Raw genomic sequence first — 27,480 nt, 5'->3', positions numbered from 1 at the left:
TATCATGAACAGTCATGGTCACGGTACCCCTCCAAACATGAGCTGACGTCATTCCAAATCCATTGTCTCATCACATTTGATGGATAAGACATAGCCCATCCATCAAAAAAACACCCAATGTGGCAGAAGTAATGGAAAACCCTTCCCACTTTATCTGCCACTTTATAAATCTGACTGCACTTGACTGATTCTTTTTCCCTAGGGCTTGTTACATTTCAGCAGAATTCTCTGTCATATTGTGAACTGAATGTGAAAAAGCAAAGTGACCAAACTGATACTCAGCAAAGCTAAAATGCATAGTAACACTGATTCTGAAGGTCAGCAAACCACAACTTATTAGAATGATTTTCTAAGAAGAAAAAAAAAAAAAAAAAAAAAAAAAAAGGCAGGGGGAAAAAAAGCCTCTTCAGGAGAAAAAGAAACTCATAGATCTCAAAAAAAAAAAAAACAAAAAAAAAAAAAAACAAAAAAAAAAAAAACAAACAAACAAAAAAAAAAAACAAAAAAACAAAAAAAAAAAAAAAAAAAACAAAAAAAAAAACAAACCAAAAAAAAAAAAAACCACACCAAAACAGGGGGAGGGATGAAAAAGAGATGGCTGATATAAATAAAGATAAAAAATAAAAAAACACCATCAACTTCTTATTTGACATTCTCCTTTGATGGCAATCTACTGCAAAGCAATATACTCTAAAATAAATATTTTGGACTGCACTTTGCATCCAGCTCCACCGGTGTGACTACACTGCTACTAGCAGGACTGTACCAGGGTCCCAGGTGGCAAGCATAAAAACAGAAACTCATTATAGAATAAGAAATGTAAGAACTCTTTGGTGAGAGTACATTCCCTGCAGAGTGCTATGAAAGTAAAAAGAACATTTAAATAATACTGGCCCTTGATCCCCTCAAAAGCTGAAAGCACATTTATTCAGCTTGAATTCCAGAATCCCAGCCACGGTTTATAAAATGTGCTTGATCCTTGTGTAAGACCCTTTGGCATTTTCTTTCAGAGAAAAGATATCCAGATGTTATTTTTACAGTTCATCTTAAGTAAATGTATGTGTTTAGCTAAACAGGCTTAAATGCAAGAGGCACCTAAGAGAACAATGATGAAATGCTTGACTTGATTCATGGACCAACTGTCAAATTCTCGTTTAGAACATCTGGCTGGTAACGTATTTGAAAACTTTTTCTGTCAGTGAATATCAGCACAGTAGGCTCTTCTACCTTACAGACAGCTCTAAATTGCAAATGTAATTAGTGGAGAAGTGGCATCAGAGTGTATGTCTAAAGTCACATTCAGCTTATCCATGCTCACAAAACATTCATTCTACAACAGTGCTAACATGTAATGTGCAATCATTTGCAACTGTTTAATTAACAAAATATACAAAATACCAGCTTCAAAACCTGAAAGTTGTTACCTACAAGCTGTGCAGGCAAGTGCAGGATGGTCTCTCATGACAGCCCTTCAAAGTAAACTCATGGGCCTCCAAGACAACTTCTCAGCAGCCACTGTGGCCTGGATTTGGTAGCCCAGTTTTCTCCCACACGTATCTATCCATTCCCTCTGGCTTTGTCACACAGGTCCAGCAGGAATCCATGGGAGAGAGAGGAACCTCTCCTACCTTCTGTCCACCTCCGTCTGTTTCTCAGCCCAGTTTCTGCAGTTTTCCATGAACACAACAGCTTGCAAGGGCATAAATGCCACAGCAACATTCCTAATTCAAAGGCTGATATAATCTAAACTCAACAAAGCAAGGCTGATCCCAGGAAAATTGATTTTTTCTCTCTGTCCTCCCCTGTTTTGCAACAACATGACAACTCAGAGATGACACAATCCAGGAACCCTTTCTGTAATTCAATTTAATTCTGAAGCAAAAATCTACTTTCATCTTGGGTCTAATCTAATATCAGGGAATGATGAGGTTTTTTTGTGAGGGATTTCTTTGTTCCCTGAGAAAAAAAACCAGCAGCTTTATTGTAGAAATCACTTTCAGATGAAATGAAGATAACACCAATCTGGGCCCTCTCTATAGATTCAGAAAGATTCATATCACCCACACCAAAACATCTAACCACAGTATCTCAGACAGGAGCCTTTAATCTCCTCATATGGAAAAGCTGGAAAAGGTGAAAATTTTGTAGAGTGATTTGTCCCACCTGCAGCAATTTCTGCATCCTCTGAAGATTTTTATCTCTTTTCAAAAGCTATGGCAGAAATCTACTGCCATCATAGGCCTTTCTTTGTCATTCCTTTTTGTGCACCCAGTAAAAGGGAGGCAGAACCATGTACTATGAAGAAACAACTGGGAAATTACTGCATTACCTTATTAAACATCATCAACAAAAAAGAATTAAATCTCAAATTCAGACTTGGTGGAAAAAATACTGGGAACTAGAGAAGCAACTTAGAACAGTCTAATTTCGGTTAAGCCATGTTAGAAAAGACGTCATTATATTCTTGAGTGGTTCTGCATACAGGCAACAGCCAAGACTTTTACTGACAAGGATGGGATTTTCAGACATGTTTAAAACATTGAAGAGCTTCATCACATGAAAATTTCACAAAAGCCATTGGCTAGAAAACTGTTGCAAAAGGGACAAGATGAAAAATGTGTCAGACTGAAACGGAACAGAAGTCCATTTTGAATGAGGCAAAAGGGATTTAGAAGATACAGAGCATGGGAAGAGAAGCTGGGGCTTTTTTTTAGACACTGTGTTTATAAATTATAAGAAAAATAAGTATGGAAGTAGCATATTTGTTTCAATTTCCAAAAGTATTTGACAAGTTTCCATAGGAGAGATTAATGGCTAAGAAGCATAGGGCAAGAATAAAGAAATAAAGAAGTCTTCTGTGTATAAAATCTAGCTCAAATTGTTGCTTTGCCCTTAGAAGATGACTATGCCTTTTACACAAGGGATCTTTTCCTTACAGCCATAAATTGACCATTATCCTGTGGGTGTGGATTTGGAGGGCTACTTCAAAGATAATGTCACACATTTGTAATAGTATTGCTGTAGCTGTAATGGTCTGAAAGCAAAAGCAGGACAAGGCTTATGGGTCAATATAGTCAGAAAAAAAAAAGAGAAGTCCATGTTCAGGTCTGAGAAGCAGTGAACTTCCAAGAGAAGTACAAGTAGGGAGTATACCCTTCGAGTTTAATTAGATATGTTAAGTCAGGTAGACAAAAAAGCTGGTTGGCACCTGTGAAATAAAGGGAATATTAAAAACAAAGTGGTGACACTGAGATTATTCTGTAAAGGAATAGATAGGTAAGCCTATGTCAGATAAAAAGATTAATAAAGGGGGGAAAATTATAGTGTACTGCAAAAAACTACTCCTTCCTTTGATTTTCACCTTTCTACTGTCTGCTGTAATTAAAGTTTCAGTCCCCTGGTTGCCTCAGACAAACAGAGGGCTGGTGTATATTTTTCTAGCTACATCAGTTGATCCAAGAAGCAATATGAGCTTTATACAGAAATCTTGGTTTGTATGAAAAGCAGGCAGGGGTAGTGTCTGCTCCTAGAAATGCACACCACTCGCTTCCTTGCTCTGCGAGCAAATCTGTTAGAGGAGTCTGCTGTGACCCTGCCTCTCTCTTTTCCTCATCTCTACACTCACAAAGGTTGGTTTGTTATTGGCACAGTCTCTGAGGACAAAGCAGCACAGGTTGTGATTGGACCTGGGCTTTAAATGAAGGGGTTAATTATATGTGATGGAAGCAACTTTTTTTTGTTTGCTTTTTTTCACAGGATTTCTAAAAGACCAGATGAAACCTGGTCTTTTATGGTCAGATTAATTTTCCTTTATTTTACTAACACAAGAGAGAAAAAAAATTACAACCTCTTATTCATGCTGGCTCTGCAAACCTCTACAAATGGAATAGGGAAAGTGGGTCCTATTGTGGTCTGTATTATTGATGGAGGGGCCCTCTCCACCTCACTCTGGGATTACGCTCTTCTCTGTGTTCATCTCTGAAACTCCAGGGGAACAATCAAGGTTCTAACAACATCTTACTACTGTCTTTTACTGATGCCAGAGCAAAAAACAAGTTTGTTACCCTTTAAATGCCAAAATGAGTTTGCAGAGCATGAAGAACTTGCAGACCTGTAAACTCCATTTTTATGCAGCTATTGCTGCATTGTATACTTCCTTGATATTTTCAATCTATAACAGAACTGTAAAAGAAAACTACGACAGATTGTCATCATTTGATCATAAAAACATGGTGAGGAATAAAAAAAAGTCTGCCAGAGGACATCTTTAGTTCATGCTTACTATATACATATGTGGATGAGGCATTAAACAGAGTATCTCAAGGCTATAGATGAAACAAATCTTGGAAGCACAACAAATAATAGGTCATGTAATCCCATCTAGCGAGATGCAGCTCTCACGCAACACAGCCCACAGAGGCCAGATGCTATTCTGCATTGGAGAATGTGAAATAATTGAACGAGAATAAGGCAAACAACCTAGGAAATATCTAAACCCCCAAACTGTCTTTGAATTCTAACAAGAAAATTCTGAAGAAATGCCACTAGATCCATAACATGATGCCTGTTGGCACTCAGAAAAGAGAATGACAGTTCCCAGGAAGAGTGGCTAGAACATGCAGATGTGTGACAATGTTTCTGTTACATGATCCTTAGAATAACGGAATCCCTCTATTACACTTGAGGAAGCTGATATCTTCATGGCCATTAGTAGGCAGCTGTAGCACTACAGAGATTGCATTCAAATCTATGACACTGCTTTGTTGATGGAAAAACAAAGACTGGGGGAATGAGAAAGCAGGGAGGTAGGAAAACAACTGTCTCCTAAAAGAGCTGCGGTAAAAAGCCCTCCATGGAGAACCCAGGGCCTCAAATCCCTGTATGAATAGCTGGAAGAATGTCCCTGATGAGCTCAGTTGCTGAAGTAAAACACTGGAAGAGAGGCAGTCCCTAAGGGACACCAAATGGTATATATGAGTCATTAGCTATAATTTGTTTCCTTAGCATCACACCTTTACATTTTGAAGGTATGCACATGTGTAGAGACACATGCCACCCCATCAGGTGGTGCTGAAGTTATAGGGAAGTATGTGCTGGGATCCTTGATGGAGATGTATGTTTGCTTTGAAGGTCCTCTACTAGAAACTTCTATTAATATATAATAGCCCCTTACCTTCAACCTTTTTAATCATGGTTACTTACAAGCCTGCTTCTGCAGAATCAGATGTTTTGGGCTTGTTTTATCTTAATTCCAGTTTAAATTCCACTCAAACACCACCACCAAGAAAAAAATCCAAAAAAACCCAAAGCACCCCCCCACCAAAAAAACCCCAACAGAAATGCAGTTTTCTCTTTTTTGAAGGGAAAACACAGGACACATGTTCCAAACCATATTTAGATTTTAAAGTTCAGAATTAATACCCTGAATTGCAGCCAGAAATGATCTTAGTCTTGAGGCTGAAAGTCTTTAGTCTTGGGAGTCAACAAATCAGTCATGACAAGCCTGAGCCAGTTATGGTTTATTATAAAATCAAGCTTGATTATCTACTTGAGGTAATTAGACAGACCAGAACAAAAGGACACAAAGTTAAAAGGCAACATATGTAGGAAAAACTGGAAGAGAAATCTTGCTTTACAGAGGGTGGTGAATACCGAGAAAAAACTTGTACTTGATTTTTCTTTCATATACCAAATTTTTGCTAATAAGGCTAATAACATAAAGAGACCCACAATATTTATAATAAGCAGTTTATAAAAATCAGCTACTCAGCTTCTCAGCTGCAGATTCCTCCCAAACCCTGCTACATGCACATAGCCCTGAAATCCAGGTGCAGCTTCTGAGCTCTCTCTGTCCACAACCCATGGCCTTTGCCTAAGACCTAGGAGGTTACAGAGGTATTGAAAACACAATGAAGAAAGAAACGGATGCTGTGACATTTATTACATTAAAGGACAGCAGCACTGTGTTTGGGTTTATACAGATTTAGTATGAATAAACAGACAACAAAATCTAGTCACTTTTTCTTGTCCTTTTGTTTTGGTGAATTTATTGCTATTTTAATGAATACTTAATGGTACTGCCTATTATAGCAGATAAAGTTTAGGATAATTTGCGATGTCACAAAAATGCTTCAGTTAAGCATGCTTAATTAAAGTGCCAAAACTGTTACCAAAAGGTGCCAGAAAAGAAGATTTCAGTGACTATTCTTGGAAAGGTCTAAGTAATATAAGTCCAAGTATAGATCAATTCCTAAAACAGGAGATTTCCAACAGAATGGATAAATACATTTGACAGATGAGCTCAAAATAAGGTAAAACTTTAACACTGCAGTCAGTTATAATATTCCACATTTATTGCTAGGGAAATGAACCACTTGAAATACAACTGTGTCAGAAAGAAGAAAAAGTGCTGGACAAGCATACAACTTGCTCTCTCCCTCTAGTGCAGTCTGGACAAGTCTTTTCTGAAGCACAGCTTGTGTTACTAGGTCTTTACAAAAAAGGTGGCATTAAGCACATCGGCACCTTTTCCCACAGCACTGTCTTCTCTAAATGCAGCCAAAGCTCTCTCCTTTCCCTTTTCCAAATCCTCTAAATATCACAGCAGCATAGTCAAAGAGGAAGAGAAGGTAGGAATTGTCTGCCTGTTTCTAATGTGCACAATAGTTTTCCTGTTCTTCAGTGCCTGACTCAGAATATCAGATAAAAAGAGTTAAAACTGCTTTTTCACTTAGCACCATATTACTGCTGTGCCAAGATACCTATAAAAATCTAAATAACAGACAGGAAGCTCCATAATCACTGCTGCTTTTCATGCCAATCAGTATTATCCCATTGTTTCCATGCAGTCCCTTACCTACCTGGTTTATCTAAGTGAAAAAAAATAGACCATGTGCAATTTGGGCCAGGATTGACTCTTAAGGATTCAGGCATTGTTTAACTTTCTAGAGCTCTGTATCTCTAAGCCTTTCCTGAATGGAAATAACAAATAATTACTAAATAATGTAGGCATTTTGGTCAGAAGGAGGAGATTATCTATAAAGGAAAATCTGCTAGAGCCAAGAAAATAATTTTTTAGGAAAAGAATAATTGGAATAAGAAATGTGCAAAACAGGGGAAGACAGATAAAGCTGTTCTTATTTATGAATAGAGCTATTAAATTTCTGAGGCTACACTAAACAGAGTATCTTTTATATTTGGGCAGAATACAATCTAAATCTATACTACAGCATGCATATTGTATGTATTAAGCTTAATTATCGTTCACCGCCATGTCCACTAACAGAACTACTCCAGTGGCCAGCTGCTTCCCATTACAGAGACATTACTCAGAGCTGCTGTCATGAACATCATTTGTCACCACCAGAGCATGGGAAGGTGTGGCAAATCCATTGTTTATCTGACCGAAGACAACATTAATGAAGTATTCTGTTACAAACTCCCTCACATGCCCAGGGATTAGGCTAAGTGAATCCCAACTTTCTTCTTCAGTGCAGACCATCAAAAGACATTTTTCCACACTGATCAGTTCTGCTCATATTTCACAGAGAGACTCCTGCCTTGAACTGAATGTGCATCTTCATGCTCTTTGTGAGACCCAGTTCTCATGTATAAGCAAAGGGCATTTGAAGCACAGGTGGCAGAAGGGAAAGAAAACTACGCTTATGTTCTTTTCCTCAAGCTAAAACATAGAAATTAAGCTTCTTATGCTTCCTCTCCATGGGTCAAGCTCTAAGCATCAACCTAACCTGTGCAAACAAAAACATAGCCTGACTAGGGAAGAACAAAGGATTTTATAGCCTCGATTTGGGGTGGCTGTCTTGGGATCCATTTGTATTCAAGTCTACCCCTTCCAAGTTTTGCTCTGGGACTGCCCCAGGCAGTGCCATCTGCACCCTCCTGAGAGCACTCTGCATGGACTGAGGTAACAGTCCTCTTGGGACTGCTGTGTCCATCCCCTGTGGACCATCTACAGAACCTGTAAACAGCTTTGGCCTAAGGGCTTCAGGTAGCATCACCTTCCCTTTGCCACCTAGACACCACGACTGTGCTCAGCACCTCACCTTCGAGCAGCCTGCCATTAACCAGCCTTTTTCACCCCTGAATTTATGCAACCCGGTATTCATACCTTTCCTTTGATTAGTTAAAATGGTCAATCTGCTTTTTCTATTGACTTCTACCCACAATAACTCAATTTTTCCATTAGCAAACTGTATGTCACTCAGGTTACACTGGGCTCCCTGTGTTCACCAAAGAACCTGGGATCCTTGGAAGGGAAAGAGCTGCAGACAAAGCTATACTCTAACAGAAGTAAACAGTCAGTAGCAAATGATTCCCAACAGCCTCTTGGCTTACTTTATGCAGTGGGATGCTCATAGTAACTCATGGGCTTTCTGGTCTAGAATAAACAAACACATGGAAAATAATAGGAATGGAGGCTTTCCAAAGCAAGATAAAAGATGGGGAAAACTTCTGCAAAAATAAAATATTTCCTCATGTTACTTTACTGTAACATCAAATAAGAACATGCCAAACAGATTGCTAGTGGTATAATTACCAACAGCCAGGAATTAATTAAAAAAAAAAAAAAAAAAACAAACCCTAAAACAAAATGCCAAAACATCCAAACAATATGGCTTGCATCATAAATTTACTCCAGTATTTTGAGACCATTAAGAAAAGTATGCCAAATAGTAATCAGTCTGTTTTCCTAAACTGTTAACTGGCTTGGATAGAAGCATAACAGCAGAAAAGGGGATACTATATTCCTAAATAAACCTTCACTCTGCATTCAACACAAGCTTTGCACCTAGCAATTCCCTCTATGTGGCCCTGCTCACCTCTCAATCTTGTTTACTTGGGACATTCAGCCCTTCATACCATGTTAAAACTACTATTTACCTTCAAGCACCGAGCAGATTTTAATCATTATCTTCATCCCTGGCCTCAATTAAGGTCTAATATAGAGGAGGTACTTGAATGACCTAAGAGGCACACTTAACCCTGATAGCGTGTCAAAAGGCACTCAAGAGTTTCTACCACATTTCCTCCGGCTGTCAAATCTTTCTCTCCTTTTTCTGTTGTAAACTGACTGTGTTTGTTCCTAGCACTTTAATGTCCCCTGGAGTGAAGTCTCCTTGAGTAACACTCACATGATAGAAAGTGTGATTAACTCTGCAGGCGCTTTTCAGGTCAATGAAAAAAACCTACCTGTTACACTACTATATAATACTTCAGAGATGTTCCCAGTGGCTCTACATACTGGGATTCCCACAGTACCTATTCTCTCTCACTCTTGCTGTTCTTCTGTGCCTCAGTAATAAAAATATGTAGTTTTATCTAGGTGTAAGTGCAACACTAATCCTTAAGAGTATTTTTCATACAAGTGTAATTATTCTGATGGGTCATTCAGATAATTTGAATGGTATATCTTTTCCTCTTGACTTAAATGTTTCTATAGGGAAGATGATAAGATAGAAAAGAACTAAAATAAAATTGAGAAGTTTTGGTTTTTTTCAGAGAATATCTTACTACATTTCTTTTACATCATAGGCTGACTTGTTAACGAAACACGACACATAAAACAGGTTGGGAAGCCATAAGAGATGAAATGATACCTTCTGAAGATACCTTGTAACCTTGAGAGGGTTGTAAAATCTACGGAAAGGTATGGATTTTATTAAGACTTTTGATATCTTTTTTATTGCCAGATGTCAAGCCAGTGCAGCATTCAGAACAGGGGTAAGGACACTGAATATTAATGTGCCATGGGGCTGCTGAACTCTTCAGTTCTTGTGGTCTGCAGCTTTCACAGGCAGGGGAACCTGAGCTCAAGGAGTGCCTCAAACACCTGTCTGTGCACACCAAAGCTTACATCTGGAGAGTGCTAAAATTCAGTCACAAATTACAGATCCTCAAGCATTTTTTATCTTTGAAAAGTGACTATCTTCAGCTCATTATACAAGTGACTCACTTCAAAATTTTTGTCTATACACTATAATGAGATAGCAGGAGTTAAGTGTTAATTACAGAAAAGGAAGCTGTGTTTTGTTAGGCATTCTCTTGGATTATTTGAGTTATGGACTCATCAGCACATTGGATTAGTGGCTAAGCAATAGAGTATAGAAAAAGGAAGCTTTAATAGGTAACAGGGTAGCAGGGGTAGAGTGAAATGATACTGCCAGGCGGCTACCAGTGGCTCTAAGCCTTCAGTAATGGAGAAGCCACAGAAGAGGTATACACATGAGAGTTGGGAAAATCCTCCGGCCAGCTGACTTCCTAAAATCTTCAGCCCTGTACAGTCTTTCTTTGGGGAGCTGCTGAATATAATAAATCTTGATTTTCTACTTGATTTGATTTTTATTCATTAACGTTACAAAAATGGTACACAACCAGAACAGTGAAGAATATGTTTACCATTTAGTCAGCATACGATGACCTGCAGTGAACAATAATTAATAAAGCATGCCTGGAATCTGAATATAGTGATTGCCTGTAGTTACAGTCTTCATTCTGAAGAAAAAGAGCCTGAATATTATGACTTCAAACATTTTTAGGCTAATAAAATTTCAAGCTAATAAAATTCTGGGAAGGACATTTAACCCTGTGTCTTGAGATTCAGGAGTCTCTAGATCAAAATTTCACAAATCTTTCTGTTATCAAAAAGTATGTCTGGGGTTGCAGTTTCAGGATTGCAACTGCTTGCTGTAGTGGGTATTGCTTCCAAAAATGAAGCTTTTGTGAGTTATGACTTGATTTGGATAGATAACTTCTAGTTTGGGGAACCTCATTCTATTTATTAATGATCAAGAGGAGAGCACATTGGAGAGAGCAGCACTTCAGCACTGATTTGCCTTGTGGATCTCTCCCTGTGAAGTACCTGGTACTCAACACTGTCAAAAGCACAATCCTGAGTGAGATGACCTGATTGGAATTGACAGCTCCTATGTTTCACTGAAATCAGGTCAAAAGACAAGTGTGTGGAGAAAGCAGAGACAAATGGAAAAACAGAAAGGTTGATTTAAGTGCCTAATATTTCACAACCTCTAGTGTCTAAAAAATATGCCTAAAACCACAAAAATGGTGTTTTTTTCTATATTTTTGGTAAGCAAGATGTTAGGCTTCAAAGGTTCCTAGTCTCTGATTTCACTAGGACTTTGTACAAGTGGTCAAAGACTATCTTCAGGGAAAAAAATACAAAAACTGTGTGTCACTGAAAATCTCAGTATCTTGAGGCTGAGGTATATTGGCCAGACTCTTATGGAACAACATGCCTTAATAATTATTCTTTAAATAAGCAGAAGGCATCCGTTTTCAGACATACCCTTGACTTCCAGGCAGACCTATAACTTTCATCTTGGATGTCTGCCCTTGTGGTTTGTTATTTTACTCTGTAAGAGCACAAATATGTGTCACAGGGCATGAGCTTAACATAAAGGCTAAATGAATTACCACTTGTGTACCACTCTTCAGGTTCATTTGTGCTGGGGAACTTTCTGACATACACTATTTTTGACTCAGAAATGTTTAGGTCATCTGGAGGAAAGCGCCTCAAAATTGCTTCCTGTTTCTCAGAGCACTGGTTAATTAGTGAAAGGAGAGCTGAACTGAACCAGAGAAGTAAATAATTTTCTCAGCATGATATCTTCCCTTAGAAAACAGGTTACCTGATGGCATTTGCTGAAATAAATGAAAGTGCAAGAACTCTAAACCTAGGAATGTCAAAATTGCCTTTAAAAAGTACCAGTGCAAAAGCAAAATAAAACATTCTCAGTTGGCTTAGGTCACTGAGTATTTCTTCTAGTCCTAAAATCTAAAAAAAACAGCAGACTTGAATGCACTTGAAAGATGTGCTTGAATCAGAGTTGCTGAGTGCAAAAAGAGGTTTTAGTTCACAGAAAGATGAACTACAAACTAACATTCCCCTCTTACCTGACCCTTTTTCTCAGAGTCTCAAAGCATAGAAAACAGCAATTTTAAGGCCTGGATAATTCAAAAGCAGTTTAACAGATTTCCTTCAACTTTTCCAGATCTTTTTTTCCTCTGGGCTAAAAGCAACCATGAGAAAATTCAGCCTAAAAGGTACATTTTTTTAAGAAATTATAACCTGCTGAAAGGGGAAATTTAGACTGAAAATACTTTTCACCCATAACTATTCCACATTAATCTTTAACACTTTAACTAATGTTTTATTAAACTACAGTTTATTGTATGAATTATGTATATATAATTTATAAATGCATATAGTAGTGTACATGCAGTGCATCAGCCAAATACATGGAAAAAGTAAGCTTTCTGAATAACTGTAAGTTATAAGCATAATATATGTCAACACATGAGAGATATTATTGAACTATTAACAGGAACCCATCTTTATAAATGAAAGGTTCTGACATTTGCCCAGATCAAAAATCCAATTTTACAGCACTGGGAGATAAGGAATTAAACAGAGTGCAGATATCACCTAAACTTGTATTAGAAGGTTAGTAGTGCTTAAAATTGATTAGTTACCATGATCAGAGAGCTGTCATCCCAGGCTGAGAGAATAGTATTGGCCAGATGTTGTGGAAGCTTCATTTTAGCAAACTCTTCAGCTAGACAAGAGTTTCACAGATTGCAAACTGGGGAGCATTACTGTTACAAGGCAGGCATCCCAATGGGTTACACAGCAGCGAATCTAAGAACTGCTTGGGAGAAAAAAGTCTTGAGAAACCTCTAAAAAGACTTAGTTCATATGGACTCTATACATATGAGAACAAAAATGCCCTGCACAGCAATCAGGAACTGGTCAGTCTGGGGAAGGAAAGCCCATGAATGCATAAGTCCTTTGAGCACTGACAGACCAGAGGACTAAGACGTGTCAGGATACAGGTGGATACTACAGACCACATTTCAGACTATGGCAGGATATGTAAAGATCACAGTCTCTCCAAGTTTAATCTAAAGTACTCACTGCTTTCCTAGCTATCAACAAGGCTGGGGACAAAAAAAAACAACAAAACAAAACAAAACAAAACAAAAAAAAAAACAAAAACAAAAACAAAAAAAAAAAAAAAAACAAAAAAAAAAAAACCAAAAACCCTCCAAAAAACAAAAACAAAAACCCAAAAAAAGAGAATAACATAAAATTTTAAAGATGGACAAATAGTTAGCACAGGGACATGGTTTCATCCCAGAGAAATGTAACAGATGACAGTAGCAAAAGCAGTACGTGACTGCTGACAAAGCTGACTTCATTACTAGGATTAATAGCAAAAAAATGAAAAAGCCAGCAATAGCTAGGGCGTAGTTAGATATTTGGTTGAATATAATGATGCAAACCCTCACTGAACACAGATACAGTAAATATATTAGAGAAAAAAAATCTATAAGTATTTCCATGGCAAACTGAAGTTTTGCTATTATGGATCTGCAATAAAGAAAATGTGTCAAAAACTTATGAATCTTAGGGAAATATAATGAAGCATCAAAGCACCTATTTACCTTAAAAATATGAAGGAGTCTAAAACAAAGAAAAACAAAAGGAAAGGAAAGAAAATAAGTTATTCTGCACCTGTAGAGAAATCAGGCAGCACTTCAGTAATTAATATTTATTACTTATAGCACGTTCCATACATTGAAAATGCTGAACAAACATGAACTGACTTGTACAGCATCTTTACAATATGTGATACACATAATTATGGAAATTACAGCAGGGGGCTGTCAGTGGTATAAGATACTGGAGATCCTCCCTTGTGGGGAAAAGCACTGCACCTGAGATGAGGCTGCCATGTAGGGATTGCACTGCACACCTGAGGACAAAACTTACATTGGAACTGAAGAGACAGAATAGAGCAAGACAGAAAGGCAGGGCAAACTTCCATAGCATATGTAAGTAAGATGATTATAAATGAAAGCAGCAGAAGGTGGTTTTGACATGTGACTATTTTCAGGTTGGAGGTAATCGCGTTCAAGTTGAGCACAACATCTGCAGGCAAATCCCCACTGGAAAATGGAAAAAGTTGTTTCCTCATCAACACACAGAACCATTAAATATTCTGTGTTGGAAGAGAATCACAATGATCAAGTTCAGCTCCTAACTCCACATGGTACAAATTATAGCATGTATCCAAGAGTGTTGTCAAAATACTTCTTGAACAGGCCACAACCACATCCCTGAGTAGGTTGTTCCAGTGCTTGACCACTCTCACAGAGAAGAACTTCTTCCTAATAACAAATTTGAACATCCCCTGATGCAGCTTTAAGTCATTCCCTCACATCCTATCACTGGACACCAGAGAGGAGAGATCAGCATCACCCTCTGCACTCACCTTCATTAGGATGTTGTAGACAGCAACTCCTCAGCCTCCTCTTCTCTAAGCTGGGCAAACCTAGTATCCAGAGCTGCTCCTCACAAGCCTTGCCCTCTAGTCCCTTTCATCATCTTTGTTGCCTTCCCTTGAACATGCTCATCACTCTCATATTTTTCATACGACTCTTACAACACACAGCTGTCATGGTGAAACTGCACCAAAGTTGAGAAAAGTAGGATAAATGCTTATTTTGAGTGGTTAGTTACATCACGCCTAATGTGACCCTTTTGGCCACCAGGACACATTATTGACTGATTCTGAGCTTCTCATCAACAAAACCCAGCAGATTCTTTCTGCAAGGTTGCACTCCAGCCTCTTCTCTCCCAGTCCACTCATACATCCAGGATTACATAGTCGCAGGTGCAGAATGTGGCATTTGTCCTGATTAACCATCACACAGTTGGGTAATCGGCCAGCCCTGTAATCTATCCAGACTCCCTATTAGGCCAATCTACCCACTAGAGAAGCAACAGCTTCTCTTTTATTTAGTATCATCAGTAAACTTAGTATGGACCCAGCTTCTGCATCCAAGTCGTTGACAGAAGCATTGAAGAGAATTGGATCCCAAGGAGTGGATGGCTTTGCTTGTTTCTTTTAATCAGGAGCATGGGGTTAAAGCTAGAGATCACCAATCAGTTCACAGCCTCCACGGGCTCAGTTCTCTGCTTGAGACTGATTTGTTATAAATCAGCTTTCTTGCAGCTTAGTGTACCAGCCTGTAAAACAGGTAATTCGGAGCCAGACCATCAGCTGTGAACTGGCACAGCTCCACTCAGTTCCCAGTGTCAGGAGGGGGCATATTTGGCCAAAATTAATCATCAGGCATCCCTGGTGAGGCAAGGAGAGTGATTTACATCATGACCTGGCTCACTGCATCCATGTCTACGTGGAGAGGCGCAGACATGACAGGATGCTGCTCTGATACAGATATTACACAGCTCTTCTTAAGCTGAAGTGGCAGTGCAGCTTCCAGAGGGAATCTGTCATATGCCTAGCACATGGTTTATGTCTACAGGGCACCCACCCCTATATAAATAATTCTTCTCTACATCACAGGAGAAAAGAAGTTTTAATGTTTCCAGCTAATTGGGCCTCTACTGTTGACAATAAAGTCTGCTATGTCCAGTCTTATCTGTAAAATATTGCCGGTTTCAAAATACTGTTTTTGTGAGTATTACAGTAAGTGATCCCTTGCAACACTCTCCCAAGCTATGATTGGAAAGTAAGTGACAAAGTCTAACAAGAACAATATCTTGACATTCAATTTTATGGAACCAGTCAGAAAGTAAATAAGCACACACCTGACAGGAAAGCTTCACTAATATCAACTGAGCATATGAACTGGACAGGCTTCATGATTTTCTGCCCAATTAACACAACTCCAAAATCTCCAGTCAAGAGTTCTCAGCCCAGGGTATTCCTTGGCAGAACCTCAAGACATCCTGCTTGAACAGAGAAACAAAAACAAATGTTCCTCTTACATGACTTGCCTCCTAGTCTTGACCCAGCATAAAGATTGATGGCTTAGCTGTTCAATTTGCCCTGAGAGTTTTAGTTTTTCACATGGTTAAAATATAATATGGATTACATAGCTACTACAATAAGAGACTAATATACAGTATGAGATATTAATCATAGGTGATGTTTTCAGAACATAAAAATATAATATCCTCAGAAAACATTCCATATATTTTTCAAAGGACACGAAGAATTCATGACTGATAGGAGCGATGTTTTTAAAAAAAGAAAAATCTTACCTGTCACAAGCTGTTGTCCTGCTAGTCCTACTGGAACCATCCCCAGATTATTCATAGCTGTAGCCCAAGCTGTGGGATCAGTGACTGACATGTTAAGCTGCGTGGTATCTATAGCTATACTTCCCAAACCATCAGCTGCTGCAAGAAAGTAAACATGCTGTAAGTAGAAAAGCTAATGCACCACAATTTTTAACCAAATCTTTCAGTGAGAATGAGGTATCACAACCACTGTTTATTTTGGGTTTGTTTTGTTTCTTAATTATGATTCACCTTTAGATTATTGATAATAGTTCCTGGTATATTATAATAGAGCATAAAGTCATTGGAAACATTCAACAGATGTAAAATGGTGCAAAGAAAAGAGAAAACTATTTCACCAGTCAAGAAGTAGAACAGGCTGTGCAGTCACTATCCCTGGCACCTTTCAAGACTCAATTTCGTAAAGCCCTGAACAGCTGATCTGACCCTATCTCTGGCCCTGCTTTAAACAGGAGGTTGGGTTGGGGACCATCTGAGGCCTCTCCCAACCTGAATAAATTGCCCTGCAACACTTTGCTAGAACTTAAAGATAGTTGAGGAACTTGCCTGAAACCTGTGAGAACCAAACAGACCCCCAAAAAAGAACTGTTTTCCATAAGATGCAATTTTTTATTTTGTAAAAGATTTAAGAATACATTATGCCCTAACTAAAAAGAGAACAAACAAATTCCATTCACTATAGCAAATACCAAGTTTTGTTCTAAAACCAAAAGAGAAATATCATAAGTATGGTCAAAACAGACTGAGCCCACGTATGGTCTTCCTTTGATGGGGGGGAGTGGGTGGGGTAGTTAAGGGATGCCACCTTAACTGGAAACTGAATATACTTTGATACTGAAACACCAGACACAAGATGTGATCACACATTTTTCTTCTCTCCTCCCCAGTCACACCTCAAATCAGCTCTTTCCAGTTATTTTCTTACGGCCTTTGCAGACCTGAGATATTTACCAGCAGCCATTGCTTTTCCCTGGATCCTTTTTCTTCTGCTTGACTTCTTCAGTTAGGAATAATTACCTACTGTATTAGCAGCATCTTGAGATGGGATATCACCAAGCACAGGGCCCTCACACAGCTCATTAGGCTCTGAAAGAAAAAAGATGGAAATAACTCCAAGTGCCAGAGTCAGAACACAACAAAGGACCAACGTCTGGGAAGCACTCGAAGCTCCTGCCCACTCCCTCTGGATCAGCAGCCCCAGCCTCTGTGCACACATTTCACAGCCTCTGTAGAGGTATTCCAGCAAACACTCCTCCTCACCTGCTGAACAAACAGTACCACGTATGAACCTGTCAGGCCACTGAAAAGCCCTTCACAAATTAGGTCTTATCAGTAGCTACACAGCCTCCTCGGCATGCAGGCATCGGCTGAAAGAACATATTAAGGGATGAATATGATTTTTTCTTTTTTTAACTATTAACAATTAACTGGTGCTACAAGTTTCAAGGAAATAGTAGTCTGTAATGAGATGGAAAGAGGAAAGAAAATACTATGCAATGACTTACAGAATGGAGCCTGCAGAGATGTGGAAAGAAAACCTAACGAAGCTGAGGAAGATGCCTGCTCCTTAACTAACACTGCACCCTTGGCTCACAGAGGTTACTTAGCTCAAAGCAAAAGCGCAGTATCTGTTTCTAGCTAAAACACATAGCTCTCATCAGGTGTCTGTCAGGCCATGAATTTTACATAAGGGCAACTTATTGCTGTTGCTGTCATTGCTTGGGAGGCTCACCACGTTAGCGCATCGCTCATGGGAAAGGAGGCTGAACAGGTGACAGGTAAGAGGTGTGAGCCAGGTCTGTGAGCTCCCAGCACTTTCGGCAGCAGCAGAAAACACTGGGCTGAGGATGATCACATACAGAAGCCCAAGCTACTCTCTGTGCACCAGGTACCTGGGACTGTGGGTTAAGGAGGGCCACATTCATTTTTTTTGGCTTTCCAGTAGCCTAAGGGGTCTGATCCAGGGTGTTGGGTACCAGGGGCCAGCAAGTGACTAGAAGCTTACAAGTGTTCAGGGAGGTTATTAGCACTGTGTAGGTGAATCTTGGTGACTTGTTCAGCCCTAGAATAGCTGTGCTGACTTTAAGAAACTACTTGAAAGACCATAATTAGGTGGTTTCCAACATGTAGACCCTAAGGACTCATCTGTAGAAAAGACACAATTAACATAATTACACTATATTTTAGTTTAGTACCTCCCACACTTTTCTTTTTTTTTTCATTTGATGTGCATAAAGTATGAGCCAGAAAGTTTAATCTTTTAGTTTCATGGCACTGTACACATCATTTCATAGGAACATGACCAAATCAATGGCTGTAAAAGTGAAGAAGGAGTCAGGCTCAGACAATGGTCCACGTTTTTTTGTATGTTGTAATTTACAAATAACCAATACACTAGGCTAAAAAGCATTTTGTTCAAATCTACAGTGTGTCTACTTAAAAGTCAATATTTATCAACTCTTAATATTTGAATTTGCAATTCCAATTCTTATTTGATCTCCACTATTCATTATACATAACATAAAATATTTTTATCATAAAATTAGTTTTTAAATAACATCTATAAACAGCAAACAAACACTGAATGGAAATCTTCTGCAGGGGATGCGACTAACATAAGGCAAGGCAGCCAAGATTTATGTCAAGTTTTTAAAAACTGGGTGTCTCCTATTCAGCTCTTTAAACTTGTACTTAGCCCTTTCCACTGAGGCTATAAACTTCTGACCACAAACATCTGTTTTGAGGTTAGGGAAGGCTGAATTACTCCTTGTCAATAAGTTATTTCTTACGCAGTACAGCCCTCCTTGCTCTTTATGAATCACTGCCAAATCAATCCCAATTTACAAATATGTGCTGAATAGCCCAGATGAGAGTGGTTCACCTCTTTCCCTGACCAGCAGCCTTGTTGCCTTGATGAAGAAAGGAGCATTTAAAAACCAATGGTGATGAAATGCCTTCCATACCTTGCTGTGTGCTACTTGCTTGTCCCCATAATGCATCACCATGGCTAATGGGGAGGAAGGAGGTACTGCCCCATGGTTTTGGGGCAAAGGCATCTGAGATAGGCATGGACTGCTGGGATAAGAGGAAGAAAATGGGTGTTGGACTCTCTCTGCCATCCCCCTTGCCCACGTTTTACTGTTTGGTGAAGTGTGTACCAGGTGACAACTCTGCTGCTGAACGCTACACACTCTTCTGCCCAAGCCCACACTGCAGTTGCCCCAGTTCTGTCAGAAATGCAGGATCAGACCTCCGTCTACTGGGAATGACTTTTTGGTCTTTTCCTTCTGACATGTTCACATATTTCAAATTTTGGTCTACTTTCATGAATTATCTACAAGTATTTGTTAAAGTCCTTGCAGAAGAAGAAGAATATAACACCATGAATATGAACGAAAGCATAATCAGTAGGTTGATTTGGTGAAACTCATGGTGTACTATACCACCAGGTCTGCCCAATATGCCAAGGAAGTCTTTGCTCAAAACACACTCTCGTAGCCCACCCTGGCTCTGGGCAGCTTTTCTTTCTCTCTGACCACCAGGTTTACTGTTTCATCAAAAGTACCTGGATACAGTGCAGGGTGAACCAGGGGAAAAGCCATAAAAGAGAACGTGAGGAGCCTAAAGTGGAACTAGTTCTATCTAACCAAGAACTGCTGCAGGCTATTTTGTCAGTGGAAGAGAGCTGAATAACAAGCATAAACGAACCTATGAACGCTGAATAATTTGCAGTAAGCTGTAGGCAGAACTAATGCTCCATCCTGAAGGACACAGACTGTAGAAACTAGCTCTTTTAAAAAGAAAAATACTAATTGTGAACATCCCTTCTAGTGACAACTCAGTGGTTACATTAAGACAGAGCAACATAATATGGCTAAAATAGTCTCACAGGCATTACATACCTGATTTAGACTCAAACATTAGCTTTTGTTTAAAAAGCTAATTCTGAAAATTTGTATAGAGAAGGTTTCATTAATGCTTAAAATAAAATCAGCTTTGGGCAAATTTCAGCATTTCTTTGTGTAGCTCAGACGCTGCACTATTATACCCTTCATGACACTGGAAATAAAACAAGCAAGGAAAACAAACAAACCCACTGTCTAATGTCATGTAAAAAGCAAAATCCTAAGTTTGATGAGGAATACTTCTACTAGCAAAGATTCTTGCTTTCTTAATAATAAATTTAATCACCGTTACTGGTTAAACAGGCAAGAAAGTGTAAGCTTACGCAGGGATCTTGTGTAACCTGAGCAGACATTAACCAACACCACTTCACTGACATCACACCTTTAGAGAGCATTCCTGATTTACAATTCACTAATACTTCTCCGGACATTAATGACCTGAAGATATATGTAAAAGAAATCTGTTTTTATAAACACTTGTGCATGGTAGTAGCCCTACTTCAGGGGAGTAACTTCAGAAGCAAATAAAGCCATAATCCTGATTTACAAGAGAAAATGTAAAAAATATTCTGGGGCCTGCTATTCTTTGATGTTTGGGAGAGGCAGGGACATTAATAAAAACTTCCTGATTTGAGAACTTCTGATTAACAAAATTTTGATGCCAAGCATTTTGTAAAGCGATTTCACATTATACTTTTTTGGTGCTCTCTCTTTTTGCAGACATGATGCAAGTACCAGTCCTTGGACGATGAATTGCAAGAGACATTTAGACTTCTCTCAGACAGGTTGTCAGAAAGATAAAGCACCCTCAAGTCCATACCAATGAGCACTTCTCAGTCATAGCAGTCATAGCAGATTGTACTTAGTGCACATATTTTATACCAGGCAATTAAATGCAGTTACCCAAATGAATATAGAAGTCGGTTATATATTGTGCATCAATTATCACAAGCAATGAATGCCATGAGACAAAGAAATTAACATAACATAAAACTAATTCAATAACAGCAGATTGTGAAGTTAAAATCCTACCCTTTAGATATCCATAACACCACAATGAGTTACAACACAGAGTGAAGCTGATTAAATGCACTACTGTAACGAGGCTCTGTGGAATGCCCGGGTCAGCAGCCAGCCCTGGGATGCAAGGAGGAGGTTCTCTGCCCAACTCTGACACCGACCTGCTGAGTGACCTTAAGTCATTTCAGCTCTTTGTCTAATTTTTGCAACCATTAAATCTTTCAAGGAAAAAAAAAATATGCCATCAACATTTTGAAACCTGGGAGTACAAGTCACAAAGTCATTAAATGCTATTGGTGCTGGTTCTTGAGGAAACACAGATGGAAAGGAACATTGTGGAATCTTGTGAACTGTTATACCTAGGTTAGTTTTCCTGTTCTTAAAAGAATAGCAATTTCCAAATGTTTGTTACTATTCACTGTGATTCACAGGACAGTGGTCATTAGGTTGGTCACACTTCACCTGACCTGCCAAAGTACAGTTCATTTATCAGGCTACCACCAGCTGTCTTCTAAAATATATCAAGTGTTTTGTACTGATTCTTCCCAGTGTTTTTGTTTCTCCAGCTGCATCCAGGACTCCCAGTAAAGAAGGGAAAATAGAAAGAAAAGCTAGACAAGGATATGCTGTAAGTCGCTGTTCATTTCTTTCTGACCATCTTACAATGAAGAAGAAAAATGGGACTAGCAACAATGAAAATGATATTTTTGCGCCATAGCCATCCTACCTGGGCTACATGAAAAAAAAAGCATCTCCAATGTGATTCCAAAGATGGCTTTTAGAAATATTTTTGATATTATTGAATATGCAGTGTTACAAGAAGAGGCATTATTTCCCATGGTTAATGGTATGTTAACACTTAGAAAATGTCACCTAAATTCAGAAATTCAAAACAAATTGAAGGAAAACATATTTCTTGCAACAATTTGCAAAAATGCATTTACTATAGCAAGTAAAAAATTACATTAGGTACCCAGGCTTTTTTGGAACAAAATCTTTTTTTCTGGGAGGGGATCCTAACTTATGCATCTACTATGCTTCATCTCCCTGCAGCTCTACTGCAAAGACCAGCTGGTTTCCAGCATCTCCAGAGTCACCCTGTTTACGTGGATTTTTCTGCCACATCTCCCTCTTACAGGAGGCCTTGGAAAGTAAAGATTAATTCTGCAGGAACCAGCACTTTCCTTAAGAAAACAGCTTCATTAGGCATAAGCTAGGGAAGATAAGCTCCCTTAGAGCCTAAATAAGAGCTCTGGTTTTGTGTTCACTCACATAATCTTTCCAATTTTTTGTCTTGTGAATGGTTTAAAACACCTTTGTTCATTCTAGATTATGCCACTAAAACACTACATTGTCATCTTATAAAGTCATAAAATATGTGCTGGTGCATTAAGTCATTTCACTTAACTATGTAAACCAAATATGTAGGTTTTCCCATGATTGCAAGGGATCCTTTCCACCAACTTTCACTGAAAAAACAGTTAATGAGTAAATCATGTCCATACTGATAGGACTAAGACAACTTAGAGAAAAATCACAATATTACAGTTATAACACAATAAAACACATTCCCTCTGTTTTTAACAAAGGCAATCTTTACAAAACATATTTTCTGGAAGAACTGCTCATTTGAGATGCTGCATTACTTAAATCCACTGTCCCACCATGTCTTGAAGATAACACATGGCACACAAAGGCCAGACTTCCCTTGGAAAGCAGAACACTGCAAGATTTCAACAGAGAAAGAAAAATAAAACAGAAATCTCCAAGATAAACAGGTATTCTCTGGTGATGCTCCTTGAAAGGTCACTTGGTAATATTTCATGGTAAATCCCAGACTTTGCTGGCATCTCAGAGCAAAGCCTTAACAGGTTACAAATGTGCTTTTTGTTTTGCATGTATTTTAGCAGCTGCAGTCTGATTATGCTGAAGTCTATAAATAACAGAATCTGGAGGCACATTAAGCAAAGCATTATAGAAGTCCAGCTTACTTACTGAAAAAGCATATGCAGTTCCAAAATCATCTGGAATAGGAAAAAAAAAAAAAGCCATATTGCTGGCTAGCAATGCAGCACAGCCTTGATAAAAACAGGTCTGATTATTCCTTGAACACAAAACACTGTTGTGAATTGATGATTGCATCTCTGTTTTTCACCCTGCCAAAATGGCTTGCAATTGTGACTCACTTGCTTCCCATTTAAAATAACAGCGACTTACTGACTAAATTAGGACAATCCTTTCTTTTAATGCTGCATTTTTACTTCATTTATATTTAACAACAACAAATATTCTGAAATGTTTTAATTATTTACAGCAGTATTTTAATAGCAAACCTTCTATCACACTACTTTCTACTAAAGGCCAGTGATCATTTTAGAAACATGACATCCCACACCACTGTATTTCAGACAAAAGGGGAAGCATTCGAAGAAGATTTTGAACAAAGACATTCAGCAACTTAATTGAAAGGCTGAATACTGAAATGAGAAGTGCTGGAATGCCTTCTTGATGCCATAAAGTACCTGGGGGAGTCATATGGGCTACACATGTTATTTCTTATCTTTTTGGGCTTGAGAGAATACCTATATAAACGCACCACACCTATCAAGTATCTTCTCTCACTCACTGTACCACACACAATATTCTTGCTTCACGTCTACTAAACCTACATCAAGCTGAGATACAAAGGGTTGTTTGGTTGAGTGTTTTTAAAGAAAAACTCAGACAAAAGGGGAAAAAAAGAGACCAAAGCAAGCCAGGACACGCTTCCAGAATGAGTATCTTATCTTGCTGGCTAACCTAAAGTGAAATCATTCCCATGTCACCTCCTGAAAAAATGAACAGCTTGACAGGTAATCCCTGTCTGTGGCAGAGCCCCAGGGACTGTATCATACAGACCACCAGAGGCAGGGGTGCCTTCATATTGAATTTCCAAAGGAACACAGACTGCTGTCTCCTAGTCCCAGAAGACCAGGATACAGCTGAGTTTCACATGGTAACATTATGTATGGAAAGTCTATTTTAAGTAACTTTTTAGAAGTTTCTAAAGTGCATTCATTATCATTTTTCTTCTCCTTCAAAGTCTGTATAATTGAACTCCTGGAGTTAAGGCAGCCTGTCTTTTCAGGCAGACATTCATTGGGGGGAAAAAACCCCAAACCTGTCAGTCAAACTATTTTCATATTTTTCACACTTTTATCATTGGGTCAAACTATGGCAAGAGGTGACACACATCTAAGTGTCCTTTGTTAAGCGCAAGGGTGATCTGCAGAGCACTTTTCGCAGAATATTAAAGCAATCTAAAGTCATATTGATCAAAATTTTATGCAATACCATCAAGTATTCTCTCAGTGATGGCTGTTCAGTGAAAATCTAGAAAAGAGATTTAGGCTTGTTTTGTTTGTTTTAATTGAAGGTTTTTGGTGATAAATTTTGCTTAAGAGAAAAACCCACTATTTCTTCTATCAGCTTACATGTGTCCTCACTCTGAAAGCTGCCATCCCCTTTTAGCACATCACACTCAGGATATTTTCTCCAGCTACAAGCTCTAAATTGCCAGTGTGCTCCCTGGGCTCATTTATCTTGCAATCCTTCCATCCCTCTTAGTATACCTCCTGTTCTCCATTTACCTCATAACAGTTTTTCTTGCTTTTCTTTGCAGTATTTTGTTTCCATCCGTTGACTCCACACTCCCCCTACAACATAGGCACATTTCTTGCCTTAATCTGCCATGGGCAATTCTCTCACCCAAATATCTCTTCACAGCCAAGATGTTACTGTTTGTTACACTTTGCTCTTGTATTAGGGAAGGCAGGGAGTCACCTCACCTAAATTCTGCCGATGTAGACATCTATGCTTGAGCTTTCTTACTGTTGTCATTGCTAACAGGGAGAACCAGATGCTTCTGCCAGCCTGTTTCAGACACCTACCTTGCCAGGCAGTGAAGCTCACCTTGGAGGTGCACATCTCACTCCCCTGGCTGAAAGTCTACGCTGAAGTTTTGGATATGAGCATCTGTTTTGTCAGACACCCATGGGATGAGATGAGCTGGGCTGAGCAAACTGTGCTTTGGGAGCTCAGTTGTCACTCTGCTACCTGCATGCCATATGAATCCCAGCAAGACACTCAGTCCTGAGGGACTTGGCTCCCACTCCTGTCCTTTGCCTGATAACTCTGGCACAGTGAGCTGCAGGAGAACAGAAAGTACGACTCAGTTTGCAATAGCTCTTGAGAATCTCCTCAGATATAGATACATACAAATTAGAGAGAGAGAGATGGTTGTCTTTCTGATTATTTTTCTGCCCATCCCCAGTGAATATGCCAACATATAACTATTAGTGTTTGACAGCAGGAGCTGCCCACTCTAACACATTTCCAACAACTGTGATGCCCTATTATCTGTCTTTTCTCTGGAGGGAAAATTCATCCTGGACCTTTTCTTTCTGCTTCCAAATGATGAATCACATTTCCTCAGCCCCATTTCTTTACCAGACACGAAACTTTCTTGCTCCTTGTAACTCCCATTTTAAAGATCTGTGTAAATCACACACACCTCTGGGCTATAACAGTCACCTGTTTCTGCCCACCAGCCTTGCCAAGGCTGCTCCTGCTTTCTTCATCATACCTGCCATATTTGGGGACAGCATCTGTTTTTGAAGCAAAGTGAGGACAGCGACAGGGAGTTTCCCTCTGTCCTTTCTGATTTACGAGGTAGTTTGCCGTAGATAAATGAGGGAAACGATGAATATTTTCCACCTCCCACAGGACGAAGCAGAGCTTCCAGGGTCTTTGAGCTACTGCATACCCATTAGCTTTCCTCAGAGGCTGAATTAAGTTGCTAAGCAGAGCCAGGAATTTTGCCTGTTTTCTAAACAGTTGTTTATGGGATCACTAGCAAGTTACATAAATTTAGGATTATCACATACTCTGTGGGCAGTGAGGGAGAAGCAATTCCACAGTTAACATGAGGTCAGATCAGGAAAACAGCAGCTACTATGTGTGCTTCAACTGTGATCAGGCAACAAAAATTATTTTGATGCTTCTGCCTTGTAACAAGCGGTCAGGGGGTCAGGATGGAGAAGGCTAGAGCTGCAGATCAGGGTGAATCTAATGATGCTAAAAGCCCTCCTTCCCTCCAGGTGGTCCTGCCATACCTTTACCTAGTCAACAATCCTTCCACTCCCCTTTCCCTGAAACTGTCTTCTTGTATGCACATTTATTTTCTTCAATTTCAGTTACAATTTTTCAGGGCAGGAAATCATGTCGATTTTCCCTCAGGCAGGGCTAAAACCTACTGGAAATGTGGCATTCCTTGTGTAATTGGACTGATGCTGGCTTTAGCCAGGTGCCTTCCAGGCAGGAATATCAGCAAGGCAGCACTGCTCTAAAACACAGAGACAAGGCCACCCCCTTGGCAGGCTTCTGCATAGCCCCTTGTGCAGCCAGGCTTTCATCCCATTTGAGGCTTCTAAGGTGCCACTGTGTTATAAAACTAGGAATAATGATGATTGTAGCATCCTTCTTTCTCCTCGTGCAGCCCTTCCACCTCTTTCACGTAGTTAGTAATCCTGTCATCCATCCATTTTTCGAAGTGTTGTACATTTGTTTGTCTTTTTTAATTTGAATTATAAGCTCTTCAGGGCAGAGAATTTGCCTTTATCTGTGTTGGTAAAGTAGAATGTCACTTTACTGCACTATATAAATGTTCCCTAATAAGAAGGGCAATAACAAGAATAATGTATTTATTTACCGTAATACAGTATTTCTAGCCTTCAAGATACAATCAGAAACAATCCAAAGTCAACAAGAAGACCAAAATATTTGCAGAACCTTTAACCATGAAGCGGAAGCCATGAAGCCACTTTGTGAAACTTTGGTAAATTAGTTAATTATATTCATAAATAGCAGTAAAGATCCTTGCAAATTGACCCTCTGGAAAATATAAAGCAGAACATAACCAGTGTAAACCAGCAAAGAACTGCTCCACATGTGTATTATAAGGGTCACAAATGGCCTCCTAGTTACTTTTTAAACAAATGCAATGTTAATACTTTCGCTGTGACATTATGAATAAAGCATTTGGCCTGTAGCTATGAATATGGTATGTCAAAGCTTTTGACTTGTTTGTTTATATTGTCATCCAGAAAATGTATGTACCATGCTCTCCTCGAGTCAATCTTGACTCAGCCCTTGAACATGCAGAGGACACGGCCTATGTAGAGGGCTCTGGGGGGCAGCAGCTTCCATCAGCTTCCCCAGTGTAACTGGATGGTCACTACTCACTACCCTCCCTACAGCAGCACGGCACTCTTCTGGCACACAGGAGGAGAACAGAGTGCCAGGGTCAGTGTCCAGGCCTCTCTGGCACCATCTCTGCTCGTGCTGTTAATGGTTTCTTTGTTCTTT

General features: G+C 39.2%; 1 protein-coding gene across 2 annotated transcripts in view; it reads right to left on the bottom strand.

Annotated features, from left to right (window-relative positions):
• ENOX1 (ecto-NOX disulfide-thiol exchanger 1) overlaps nucleotides 1–27,480 on the bottom strand; it is a 359,071-nt gene that overhangs the window by 119,039 nt on the left and 212,552 nt on the right. Inside the window, exons 4-5 of one of the 2 annotated variants that reach the window (XM_053971584.1) lie at nucleotides 17,102–17,236; nucleotides 16,112–16,249 (exon numbers count right to left, since the gene is read on the bottom strand). In XM_053971584.1, coding sequence (XP_053827559.1) covers nucleotides 16,112–16,249; nucleotides 17,102–17,111 — 148 coding nt within the window. In that variant the 5' untranslated portion in view covers nucleotides 17,112–17,236. The remainder of the gene's footprint in view (nucleotides 1–16,111; nucleotides 16,250–17,101; nucleotides 17,237–27,480) is intronic. The other variant, XM_053971585.1, reaches the window with a different exon arrangement.

This window comes from Vidua macroura, chromosome 2 (genome assembly GCF_024509145.1).
Source record: "Vidua macroura isolate BioBank_ID:100142 chromosome 2, ASM2450914v1, whole genome shotgun sequence".
NCBI classification, from domain to species: Eukaryota; Metazoa; Chordata; class Aves; order Passeriformes; family Viduidae; genus Vidua; species Vidua macroura.
This window is presented reverse-complemented; position numbering and strand designations above follow the sequence as displayed.